Below are 12,801 nucleotides of genomic sequence, written 5' to 3' on the forward strand. Positions count from 1 at the left end.
GAAGTTAATTAATGCTTTTTCTGGTCTTTTATATCTTCATGTACATTCCCTTTTCTTATTATATATATTTTAAATTAAAATTTTATTTTTTGATTTGTTTTTGCAAACATTGCATTATATTTAATTTTCTAATGTTTATTTCAATTACTTTGAGTTCTTTTTCATAATGCCAATTTTCAATGTTTAATTTTTACTAATAGTTTTGAATTAAAATGCATAAACATGAGGATGTCGGGGACAATTACTCAAGTAATTTATCAATTTTACTGCAAAAAATTGCTTTTCACTCAAAATTGAATTAGCGAAATGCTTAATCAGAATGAGTTCTTTAGTGCTCTCTATTGGTTCTTGATCCCTTCAATTCACATAAATATTTGGCCTAACTTAAATTTCCCATTTGGCATCGCCTTATTACTTGAGTAAAGGACGAAACACCTTCATATTTTATTTCTTAATTATTGTTCATTGAATGGGGGTTGGTTTGTTCCCCTTGAAAAGTCAACTAATTTCTGATCAATGGCAATGATTACTTGCTTTTAATTTAATTTCTTTTTACAATTAAAATTTTGTTATTCATGATTTAATTCAAGTCCCATTAAGCATTTTTAACAATTTACATTCAAGTTACTTTAACACAATTTTCGGAATTAAACTTACTATTTTTAGATAATTCTACTAAAATTAATCTTAAGAGATAATATAATCAATATTTCTTTAGTAAATAAATTATTATTAACTTACTTTGCAGCAATTGCACAAGTAGTAGAATAACTTGATTTTGCACTAAGTGAATTTAAGATCATACAACATACATATATGTATATTAAAATTTTTGGGAAAAATATATTTCAGGGTACTCCTTGGCGAAAATTGATGATTTTTTGGCATTATTCTTGTTTACATGCAATGCCTTTCAAGTAAAGTAGCATCCGAAACATAATGCAATAAAACATAATTAAAACATAAAAAAATATAATGTCAATAAATTGCACTTTACAGTACAAAAAGAAATTATCCACTTGCCTTATTTAGAAATTTCACTGTCTTCAGTGTGTTGCATATAGAAGTCCTTAGTAGCATCTAAAAACTGTTTGAAATTATCTGAACTAGAATCTGTATACTGCCATCACCACATAAATTCGCAAAAGTAAAAATTAAAAATATCATTTGTGCTGTTGGAAGCATTTCTTTCAAAAATGCCTTTTTATTATACCCTACATACCTTCCATAGTGTTGATATGAGCTCAGTTTCCCAAATTAATTACGTAGTAAATCCGTAAATCTTACTGCGTAATTTACTGAGAGGTGCACGAAGCCGTTTAAATCTTCATTTACGTACCAGCTAATCAAATGTTTTCTTTCCTATTCATTCCGAAACGTAGAAACTTCAGGTTAATCGTACCACCAGCAGGCATTTTATGATGTAAAGCAGAAAATAAGCGACATCTAATGCATAAGTAAACAATGAAAAATATTTTCCCAAAAGTCAAAATCACCACAGTGACGCATTACAATCAATCGTGTCACAATAGGTTTACCATAACATTCAACTTAAAATACTCAGGTTACTGTAAATGAAACAACTTGGTGATAAATGAAAAAAAACTTGACAATAATCCAAGCGGTACCCTAAAATATAGATTACCCATATTTTTTAATTTGCAGTAGCCCTTAATTTTTCATTTTGATTTGGATATTTTCCCTTTTCATCTTTTACATAATGACAGTGACGTAGCTAATTCAGGACTTAAGTCAAAATTTCCAAACTGAACCCTTTCTCCTGTTAAACTAAGCCAATGTATTCGATAATTACATATTTTCTTTACTACTTATTCGATTATTACCCATTACTTACTTATTCGATTATTACACATTTTGCTATACTCTTTTCAACCTGTCTAGACTGCTGTCTTTTTGCTGTCACAGTATCAAAAATGTAAATGTTCTCGAACAGGGATAATTGATATGCCAAGTTATTTGTGGCTGCAAAGAGTTTAACTACAATAAAAAGAATATTATCTAAGTTTGCTATGACTATGTCGTCATGACTATGCATCTACATGACTTCCAAGTTTATTCTTCATTATGGGTCTTTTAATGTATGCCTCAGTATCTGTCTATGCAATCAATATTTCTGCATTATTTCATGTACATGTATGTGCAGAGGTTTTTTTTTACACATTTTTGTAATGATTTTGATTTTCTCCATGAGTTTAAATATTAATTTTAAGATACAAATGTGACTGGCATCAAATTAGAATAAGGTTTAATATCGTCTGCAGGATTAAAAGTATTCCTTTCTTTAAAATATTGCTGAAAAATAAACAATGGATCGAAGGCTATATTTTTGTGCTGTCCGAAGAGAAATGCTCTTATTTACTTATTAAAAAAAAGATATGAAAAGCATGGTTTTAATACTTCTACACTTAAAATAAGTGACAGAAGTTTATCAAATCGGATCTATGGTCCTTTAATGAAGATCTTTTCGAAGCTGTACTGTTTCTTAGAAATTATTAATGCCAGGTTTTCCATTTCATAATAAAGGCTAATTAATATAATTTGCTACACCATCAATTTTTTTTTTCTGTAGCATCTATTATTTCTTTTATATTAAAAAAATAAGCCGCAACACATATGTATATGTTTTCATATATATGAGGGAGTCTGAGTTTTTCCTACCGACTCTGCAGCCCGGGTTGAACACAAGCAACTAAGTACATGATGCTGTATGTTATGCAGAATTAATGATTTCTTATTTAACTGCACTTCAGCTTGTAAATTTATATGAATCCAACATTCTTGCCTTTTAAGTTATTATCACCTCTGAAATAAATTAAAGTTTTTCAGAGGTAATTTGAACCCTAATCAGTACTGCTGTATCTGGTTTTTGCAATATTCATTAAATCTTGTTCTAGCAAATCCATGAGCTTTCATGTAAAAGTTCCTTAAAATTTTCACTGATGGTGAATTAACAGTAAAATGTATAAAATTTTAAATTCTGTGTTTTAAACGGTGAAGTGCTTGCAGAAAGTAAAAATGAAAACTGTTGTCAAGCTGTATAAAAGCAAAGTGATTAAGGAAAAAGGCAAGGAACTTTAGGGGAATGGGATAATTTCCAAAACCATGGAAAAAGATGAAATTAATAAAATAGGAATGAAAATGAAATGAAGAATGTGCTTTCGAAGTATTTTTAGAAGACCTGAAATATTCTAAAAGCTCAAATATTCAATCCCCTGAAGTGTTAGGAATGAAAAAGAAGAGAAGTATATGTTATTGTTGGTTATGGTGTTTCTGTGAGACCACATGACAGTGGAATCCATCTGAAATCAGGATGCAGTAAAGTCATTATGCAATATATTAAAAATAAAAAATGCTCAAAATCACCTAATTGATATTCAGAATTATTTTAATAATTTGTGAGAGCCTGAAGATTTCATAAAAGACATACTGAATTACTTTGAATTTCAACTGCAGTAGAATTTTAAATTTGAAAATAGTAAAATAGCCACCGTGAAATTAAAGCCCAGTTTTATTTTAAAACTGGAAAAATAACAAAAAGGTAAAAATGATTTTAGAATAGATATTAAAAATAAACAATTTTATTTTGTAAAAGTATAGTTTAGGGTACCCCTTGGCGAAATGGATACCGAGTTCATGCAGTTCTTTGACTCGTTATTTTGGCTTGCAAAGTGGCGATTTTTGAGCCAAAAATTGCCCGTACACAAAGCCAAAATAATAAGACAAACGATTGCACAAACTCAGTATCCAGGTACACATCGACCTATTTTCACTTAAAAACAAAATTACCCGAATTGCAAAAAGATGGCATTGTGCACACCCTTGACTTGATCCATGTACATGTCAACCTATTTTTATCTAAAAAAGAATCCCAGAATTTGCACAAACTTGCATTGCACACTCCCTTCACTTTGTCCATGTACACATCAATATATTTTCACTTAAAAAATCAAAGGAGCACCCAGTTCTACAATACAGGCAAACAAAAATACATAATCTCAATAAACTACATTTTAAACCAAACAATAAAATAACATAAAAAAGGAAAAATATGTTATACATTTAAGCACTACCAAAAGCAAATATTCACTTACCCTATTTAGAAGTTCCTTCGTCTTTAGTCTGTGGCACACAAAATTCCATAACAGCATCCAAAAAGTTCCTATAATTATCTTAACTTGAATCCGTATATTGGCATCACCACATAAATTCACAAAAATACGAGTTAAAAATATCCTGCGTAGTTCCTGACTGTTGATGACACTTTTTTCCGAAAATCTCTCTTCACCACACTCCACATACATGCCTTCAATATTATTTGTATGAGCTTCCGTTTCTGGATCTTTAAACGTGAGTGCATGATGTACTGAAAGGTGAACGAACCCATGATCAGAAAGACAATTATAGGCCTTCCAACAGTCAGATATAATAGTTGAACCTGGCAAAATATTTCGTTCGATTACATCCAATAACGTTTCTTTCCTTCTATCCTCAAACACTTCAAAAAAACACATTCCCGTCCCTCATTCTATTCCACCAAACACCCACTTTCCCACCACTCGTTTACCTCTATTATACTTCTGCCTCCCAAATTTACTTTCATCTATTTCAACAACAATTCCCTCACCCCCAATTTTTCACCTTTCTCCATGCATACATCTCTACAAAAAATTTTCCAATTTATTACTACCTTATTATTGTTAATATTCAATTGCGTCTTGATGATTTTTGAGTTTGCTTTGTACACCCAGAGCCATGTAAAAATCAAAATATCAATCATACTCAAATGACTTTTTTCAAACCAGGTACCCTTTCTGATCGAACACTTCACATAGTGACCATCTGAACCTTTCTTCCTACAAACCCATTTAAATCCATCTAAATGGTTTTTACTTTCGACTAGACGCATATCCTTCTTACATACAGGGCACTTATAATGGCTACTAAGTAAACCTTCATTTACACACCAGTCAATTAACACTTTTTTTCCCTTTCGCTCCAAATGATACAGAAACTTCAAATTAATCTTACTACATTCAGCCATTCTACCGTCTAAACAATAAAACCAACACACACCACAAAATGCTTACAAAACATCCCATGATTCAAAATTTCCCAGAATCATACACCCGATTATGTCACAATAGGGTTTCCATAACATTGAACTACTCAGGCTACCATAAATGAAACAACAACTTCGCCATAATACAAGGGGTACCTTAAAGTCTACTTTAACCTTTTATTTACTTAATTTATTACTAATATAAACATAATAAGCTACCTAATTTCTTGAGAAACATTTATAGATACTCTGTAACTTCTGACATATTCACTTTCCAATCTTGAATTCTTGCTCTCGCCTTCATTTTCAAGTGTTAACCTTAACTTGTGCACTGGGGTACATCATTTTTAGTGTTGCTTAAATCATTAGCAGTGCAACATTTAAAAAAATATTTTTGATAGCTTATTCAGGGATCTTATTCTTGGGGAACGGAAGATAAAATGACTTAATGGTTTCAAAGCAGAAATTATATGCTATAATATTTGATTTGAATTAAAGCAACATCCTAATTTTACATTTTAAAACATCTGAATAAAAAGTGTTGCTTTAAATCAAAGTAATATACTAATTTTCTAAGTTGGAATTTTAAAATAGAGTGCAATTGTAAGGAAAAAAATAAATAAATAAATTGTAGATTTTTGTCAAATCTCCCAAAATTGTTAAATTATATTAGAAATGCAGAATAAGTGTCATGTAATTTTTTTTCCACTACTCTGTCCAGTAGAAAAATAGAGAAATTCTCTATTTATCAGTTTGATCATGAAGGAAAGATATGTCATTTCAACATTAAATAAAAAACTTAAAATTGAATTTTGAAAAGTATATTGAGCTGTATATGGATGCTATTTGGATAATCTATTTGCCACATTTCATAGCTCTGGACATATCCATTTCTGTGTTTTGCGATACCTTCATTTTAGGCAAATCTTTGTATCTTTGTTTAAAAAATTTGTATCTTTGTTATCCACCGTAAACACAAAATGTAATTATAGATTATTTGTTAAATAAGTTTTGCAAATTTACTGAAGCATTAAAGAGCAGTTTTTATGAATGCATATAATTATGCTATCATATAAGGCATATTTTATCAGTTATTCTTGTGAAGCTAAAATAATTTAAAAAAATGGTTGATTGTAATTATTAAACTTAAAAATGCTCAAGTAATGTAACTAAACTATTTGTCTCATTTAGTAATATGCGTGAATGAGTTTAATAAGTAAAAGTACTGTTATCAAAATATGGCTCATTGCTTTGCAAAATAATTATTTAGAATAATGCTTATATGTAATACTGTTGTCGTGAGCTTCAAGTTTAAACTTACTTTCTTAGCAATTTGCCGTACATATTATGTGCTGTTTCCACCTGCAGCTAAAAAAAAAAAAAAAAAAAAAAAAGTACTGTATATATTTCAAAATGGTGTTGCAATAAAGGCAAATTAAAATAGTGTTCCTGTAGTGTAATAGTGCAATTTCCTGCAGTTAGATAAATTTGTATTTAAAATAATTTATGACACAAGTTCTCAATCAGAAAAGGAGAATTTCATGGTTTTAGGCTGGGTTCAGAGATTTACTCTGCCTCAAATTAGTTGATTCAGATTGTAACAAAAAGTATGCTACAAGACTGGATTTAGTACTGTTGAAATTAAATGATCGCTTCAAATTAGTTGATTCAGATTGTAACAAAGAGTATGTTACAAGGACTGAATTTAATACTGTTGAAATTAAATGATTAAGAAAGCTAAGAATGTTTAACATAGGTCTCGTAAGTACCATGAAACTATTGTGAACATTTTGTTTAATAACAGATTGCTTGATTTAAAAAAAAAAATCCCTATTTTTTAGAATGAACACGTGAATAAGAAATTTTAAGGGTTCTGATTCACATTAGAAAAGGTTGAGAACCACCGATTTAATATGTATGTCTACATTTTATACATAGTTCATTAGTTAATTATATATATTTTACCATATATTTAGAGGTGTTACTTGATTTAGTTCAGAAATTTAACTTTCAGAGAATTATTTTTAGCATAAAGGTTTTTAAGTATGTCCTTGTTCAAATAGAAAATTAAAATATTTTTTAAGACAGAGCTGTATACATAAATTTTAATAAAGCTATATTTGTAAAATCTTGTGTGCATGCTGCTAAACATTATTTTGAAATTATTGTAAGTTTTAATATTTTGTCACTGTTTAACCCTTTCAACTGATATACATGCTGAAATAATGGGAAGTAACCTATATTTTTTAGACTGCCTCTGCTTTTTTACTCCCCTTTTTGGTGCTTAAGCTCAAAATTTTTATTTTCAAGCATTAGTTTCCAAAGACTAATAAATATACATGTGTTAGGTATTTAAGGGGTATAGTTTTTCAGAAGTATTCAACCCCAGTTACCTTTATGATGCTCTTGAGGAAATGACCAAAAATAATAACCTTCTATTTTATATATTCCCTATAATAGATTTGATATTTTGGAGTGGGACAAACTGGGTCTTGTATTGAAAGAGTTAAATCTGTGATATCTTGAATATTTTTTAATGCACAGTAATATGCATATTTATTTAAAAAATTCTTTAATACTTAAACAAGTATTAAATGTTATACAAGATTTGTTGTTTTGCAGCATGTGCAAAGTGGCTTTTCAGTTTTAAATTTATTGCATGCTAATTTATTTACTAATATATTGTAATTACATATTTCAGTGCAGAGCTTCTATTCTTGAATTTATTACACTTAGTGTTCTCTTCAGATGAAATAGAATATATAAAATTTACCTCTTTTAAGGATGTTGAATGATCATGGATGCTCCTAGAAGTTGCATGATGTCACAGCCTTCTGCTACTTCGACCACTGCTCATTAAATAGGAGAAATGAAGAATGGAAACTAATGCATCACACTGTTAGTGTGCTATTAACACATTGCTGCATAAGTTTTATTTAAATTCAAGATCCCATTGAGTTCTAAATTTTACTGCTGTGTTTATGAAGAACTTTTCAAACTTCAAAATTTTCTCTCTATCAGTTACTGTAAAGATGTGCTAAATATCTAGCTATTATTTTTACAGTAAACTTTCTTTTTCACTTTATGATTGAAGTACATGATGAAATATAATTAAAAAACAGGACTTCCTTCACCAGTTAAATTTAACCAAAAAGAATTGTGTTCTTTAATTTTTCTTTTGGATTAAAAATATTAGCCTTTTTATCTTTTTCATTAATTTCTATCTTTAAAAATATCAGATTTTTTTTTTCACATCTTCACAAAATTCTTAATTTTTTTAATATCTTTTATTGGATTTACTGATATTAGAATTACAAATTTCTTGGGTAATCTGTTGCAGCCTTTAGTAAGTAGTTTGCCTTTGATTTGGTGTCTTCAGAGCAGTATTTTTATAGCATATGCTAAAAGTATTTGCTACGAAGGAGATCTATCGTATTTATAATCGGATAGATATTTCAAGCTGTCAATCAAATAGTATGGATAAGTGTACTGCAGACCTGTAGTGCAGCAGTGATATATATGAATTTAAAAATTCGTAATTTGTTATTGAAAGAATGTTATGTTTCTGTTGACATATACTGTAATGTGTGTAGTTTGGCAGATCATGGACAAGCTACTATAAGAAGGATGCAGCAAGTAGCCTTGAAATTTATTATAAATTCTTATCAGATTCTAGTCACAAAACATCTGCCATTTATATATTTATTTTATGTTTAGAACGTAAGTAGTTTTTAAGCTAGTTTATATGAGACTAAGGCTTAGATGAGCTGCTGTAATGCATATAATATCAGCTAATAATTTTTCATGAATTTAAAATTAATTTATTAAATTTAAAATTAAGAATGGGAAAATATTTGTTACAGTTTTTATGCAGGCCTTTTATTAATACTTTTCTTAATATGCTCGTAACAGAATGATTTGCAGTATCATATTTCAGTGTGCTGTCATCTATGTTTCATTTTAGCAGTTGGAAATCTTGTAGCTCACAAAACATGTAAAATATTAATACACTGTAGAAAATGTGTATAAGAAAAAAAGTAATAAAATGTTATAAATATATTTAAAAGAAATGATGTATATGAAAATGTATTGGAATAAAACACGGATGAGTCTGAATTGGGTCATGATTGTAAACTGGCAAAGATTTATGGTGAATATGCATATAATTATTAAATATGATTATTGATCAGATGCCATAAAATATGTTAGTAATTTGTTGATTTAATTAAAAAAGGTCTGAATGTGTCATCAGTACATTGACTTCTACTTGTATCTGTTGTATTTATATAGGCAAGGATAACTTGCACAGTAAGAAAATATAACTAGTTGAAGTTGCCCAGATATTTCCCAAGAGGAATGCAGTTTCCTTGGGTAATCTGAAAGCAATTTTTTGAAAACTGTAAATAAGTATATTGTTATTTATATAATGGATCATAATAATAGCATCAAGTTTATTTTCACCACTTGTCTCCAAATAAAGGTAACTCTTATGAATACACCAGTTCATGTTACCTAATAAAATAAGTGGATAAAGAATGTTTGGTGGATACATCAATTCATCATTGTGAATCTGAAGGTGGGTCAGTGTCCATAGTATTATTATTGAAATTGTGTTTAACCAATCTGCCAGTATTTACTGCATTATGCAAATTACAAATTATTTTCATAAATAATAAGCTTATAAATTTTATTTTCCACCATTTTATCACTGTGTAGGAAGGTATTAAACATACCTTATAGTCATGGACATTTATCGAAAATGACATATTATAATGGAATGCCATCATGAATGCCACCTTATAGTCATGTGCATTTATTGAAAATGACATATTATTAAGGAATGACATCATAAATGTCAGAGGTATAGTAGAAATGGTGAAATTAAAAATTTATTTAATATATTTATATATTCATATTTTAATGAGTAGTTACATGAAAGCTGTTTTTGAATTCTTATTATTATGGAATGCCATCAGGAATGCCCCCTTTATAGTCATGAACATTTATTGAAAATGACATATTATTAAGGAATGACATCATAAATGTCAGAAGTATAGTAGAAATGGAGAAATTAAAAATTTATTTAATATATTTATATATCCATATTTTAATGAGTAGTTACATGGAATCTGTTTTTGAATTCTTAATTAATCATATGAATTTAATTTTTTTGTCTACTAACCATCTTTTTAAGGTAATCTCTCTGTGCTTGTATTCTTTGGTTAATTATAAATGTTATTTATTAACATTACTATTGTTTTTCCCAGTATAATTCATGCTTATCAAAATGAAATTAACTTTTAAATAATTTTATAGTGCATTCCGTGATAGTCGCTTCAGTCCAATTACCCGAGAGGAGTTTCCTAAGCTACATGTATCAGTTTCAATCCTTCGTCATTTTGAAGATGGACAAGATTATCTAGATTGGCAGGTATGAATTTATATTAGTCTGTAAGGCTCATAGTTTAAGTGTATTACTGATGTATGGCAACAATTTGTATTTCATTTTGTTTTGTCAACTTATTGCTTTATTTTTTTAAAAAATAAATTCATTTTTAATGAGTAAAGATGTTTTTGCTTTGGTGTTTTCCAAAATATAATATAGATTTAATATGTAGTGATCTCCATTTAACAGTTAGAAATATTAGTTAACAAGTTCCTTATAACCTTTGGATTTTTTAAAGCAATTTTGAAAGTTATTTGGTACTAACAATAATGCGAAAAAAATGCTAAATGGGGGGGGGGAGTGAAGAGAGTATTGAATTTTTTTTTTCGTTTTTGCTTTCATTTTACTCATTTAGAGCATTTTATAACTTTGCTGTTGTAAATCATAAACAAACTCAATGTAAAACTGCTAAACTCACCTCATTGTTTTCATCTACGACAATAAACTGCAGTTCCCATTTGAACTCTAATACTTAACTAATTATTTGTAATTTTTGCACTGTGTTTTAAATGAAGCTCTAATATTTATCAAGTAATTTTAATTTCATTTTATTGCCTAAAATAATATAAGATTTTAATCATTTAATATGTTAGTTACATATGTATCATAAAAACAAATTTTAGAGAAATACTGATTGATGTAGGAACACTGAGACATAGAAATGCAGAAATATTGATTACACAGATCCATAGTGAAAAATAAGAATTCTGATTGCATCGAATGTTAAATCCTTAATGAGTAGGAAACGAGGCAGTCGAGGTGGATTAAATTCTATTTTTATTCAAATTGGCATTTCTGGCCATAATTTACTTGGAGATGTAATCGTGTCTATTTTCAGAACATTTACAGTTTTTATACTATTGCGATAGGAAGAGAGCATAGCGAAGTATCATTCAAGCTAAAAGTGTGCATTTGTCCAGTATGGAAGAGGTTTTGGTTTAGTCCAGAAATGTTTTAGTTTTTAAAATTCCAAGTTTACATTCTGAATTAATCATGTCATCAGCATTGCTTAGGCCATGCAAGATGGATTGATTTAGTAATGATGCAATCCAGAGAAATTATGATTTTCAGAATAAAGAGGGAGAATTAAGGGGTTACTGTTACAATAATAATTTTCATTTATGTATTTTTATCTTACATATCCCCCTCCCCTTCAAAGAGAAAAAGGCTTGGCAATAGAAAAGCCTTTTTAGAAGAAAGCATTAGTGAAATGAGGGAAATGCAGTTATGTGGGGGGATCATAGAATTTCAATCCAAATAATTTTTTAAAGTAGCAAAATCTTCTAAATATTTTGAACATGCAAACTGAAAATTCTGTTGAAATTTTGAAAGTTTGCAAATTCATTTTTCTGTAAATATACTGTCTTGATTTTTTCAAGAAATAACTAAAATTTCACAGTTCTTAAAATCTCTGCTTGAGTATCATAATATTTTGTAATCCTTAGCTTGAAAGTCTTTCAAAAAAATTGTTCTTCTCAGTATAAAACTAAAGTGGAAGTATCTATCTGTAGTTGTAAAAATAAAGATCATACAAGGATTTTTGTGAACACTATATATTTACAAGAAAAGTTACAGTAAAGTTTATTCATTATTTTTCAGTAGATTTTTAAGTATTAATTAGCTATTCATAATTAATAAAACCTGAAGTTGATGAATATTTTGATTGTTTCTTATTGTCACTACTGAATATATTCTTTACGTTGCCAATGGTAGATGAGGGGGCAAACTACACCCGTAACTAATGTAATTAAATTAGGCAACATTTTCCTCCTGCAATTTTTATGTCATAAATTTTATTTAAAAAAATCTTGAATTTGGTAAATTTCCCATGCCTTTGTGATGTTCAAAAACTTGCTGTTCTCTAATAAGATGTTAATTATTTTCTTAAGTAATGGTTTAAAAAATAACTGATTGGCATTATGCTGCAGAAACAGTCTAAACATATTTTAAGGCCTGTCTACATGAACCCATGATATAGTTGCTGCTATTTTTTTTTTTGGGCCGGTGTAAATTTGGATTGTGCAGAGGACAAACCTGAGTTTGCTTGTATTCAGCTTTTCCGTCCACAACATGAACAAACAAGCAATAGCTGACTGAGTTCTTATCATGTGTCATAATCAGAAAAAACTTATTGTTTACACTTTTCGGTATGTCATCGGAAGCACTTAGTGACCAGTATATTTCTCCCGACTTATTCTTAAAATTTCTCATGATTTTTATGGAACTTGGCTTAATACTTCGTTATACGAACAAAAAAAAAAAAAAAAAAAAAAAA

The 12,801-nt window shown here is 28.9% G+C and overlaps 1 protein-coding gene across 2 annotated transcripts in view; it reads left to right on the plus strand.

The window, feature by feature from the left end:
- The window catches only part of LOC118187560 (nuclear protein AMMECR1-like), a 75,584-nt gene that overhangs the window by 17,066 nt on the left and 45,717 nt on the right, over positions 1 to 12,801 (plus strand). For both annotated transcript variants that reach the window (XM_035357809.2, XM_035357815.2), the window contains exon 3: positions 10,397 to 10,511. In XM_035357809.2, the coding sequence (XP_035213700.2) occupies positions 10,397 to 10,511 (115 nt within the window). The remainder of the gene's footprint in view (positions 1 to 10,396; positions 10,512 to 12,801) is intronic.

The sequence above is a fragment of the Stegodyphus dumicola genome, chromosome 1, assembly GCF_044657685.1.
Source record: "Stegodyphus dumicola isolate Sdum_Otavi_A_Nest chromosome 1, ASM4465768v1".
Taxonomy (NCBI): domain Eukaryota; kingdom Metazoa; phylum Arthropoda; class Arachnida; order Araneae; family Eresidae; genus Stegodyphus; species Stegodyphus dumicola.